This window comes from Sphaeroforma arctica (assembly GCF_001186125.1).
Source record: "Sphaeroforma arctica JP610 unplaced genomic scaffold supercont1.8153, whole genome shotgun sequence".
Taxonomy (NCBI): Eukaryota; class Ichthyosporea; order Ichthyophonida; genus Sphaeroforma; species Sphaeroforma arctica.
Window position 1 is genome coordinate 1 of NW_014032405.1, and position 738 is coordinate 738.

Sequence of the window (738 nt, forward strand, 5' to 3'; positions counted from 1 at the left end):
AATTATACTCGATTCTATAGGGTGGGTTCATTTTTGCTCTAGTCTACATCTAAAGACATACCCAACTGTTGTGCTCGTTTCTCTACGCTTGCCTTCGTCGAGTTTATAAGCGCCTGCATCTGCTCAGTAGTCATCGCAGTTTTAGCGCGTTTCGCAGCACCTGCCGGTCCAACATTGTCACCAGGCCGTTTCCCTGACATGTCTCGTATAGAACTACTTATTCATATACGTCCACCAGTATATATTTATAATGTATGTATGTGCTGTGCGCGTAAATGTTCCAGGTTCAATATGTACTATCAAATACATACAAATATGTGTAGCGGTGGTATTAAACTCGTAAATTATATTCTAACTTTTCGAAAGTTGAACGTAATAAACGTGTATTTTTTCCGGTCTTTGTGAAGTACATAAGTACAAACCTGTTTTAAAAACGTTTATCTTGCCTGGAACCTTTCACTGACATATTACTCATATATAAATAAAAGAGAAAGCTGTATGAGAAATCCTTTTACGTTTTCAGAATGCCATGGAAATTGTATATTGTTTGACATTTTACGTTTATAAGAATGCCAAGGACATTTCACCTAAATTGCCATGTACACCTGTTACCAGGTAGTTGAATACGTAATCATAATACAAGCTCTCAGGGGCAATGATAACGCCAAGTAAATATGTAGTTGTTGATGTAAATACGAGACACTGTGAACGCTTCCATCACATGACATATAGTTGTTG

At 37.3% G+C, this 738-nt stretch overlaps 1 protein-coding gene across 1 annotated transcript; it reads right to left on the reverse strand.

Annotated features, from left to right (window-relative positions):
- Positions 1 to 38: 38 nt before the first annotated feature.
- On the reverse strand, positions 39 to 193 carry SARC_16473 (hypothetical protein; the record flags this gene model as incomplete). Its single annotated transcript, XM_014289422.1, has 1 exon — positions 39 to 193. A coding segment is annotated over one exon (155 nt), but the record flags the coding sequence as incomplete, so codon positions are not given.
- Between the last annotated feature and the right edge of the window lie 545 nt (positions 194 to 738).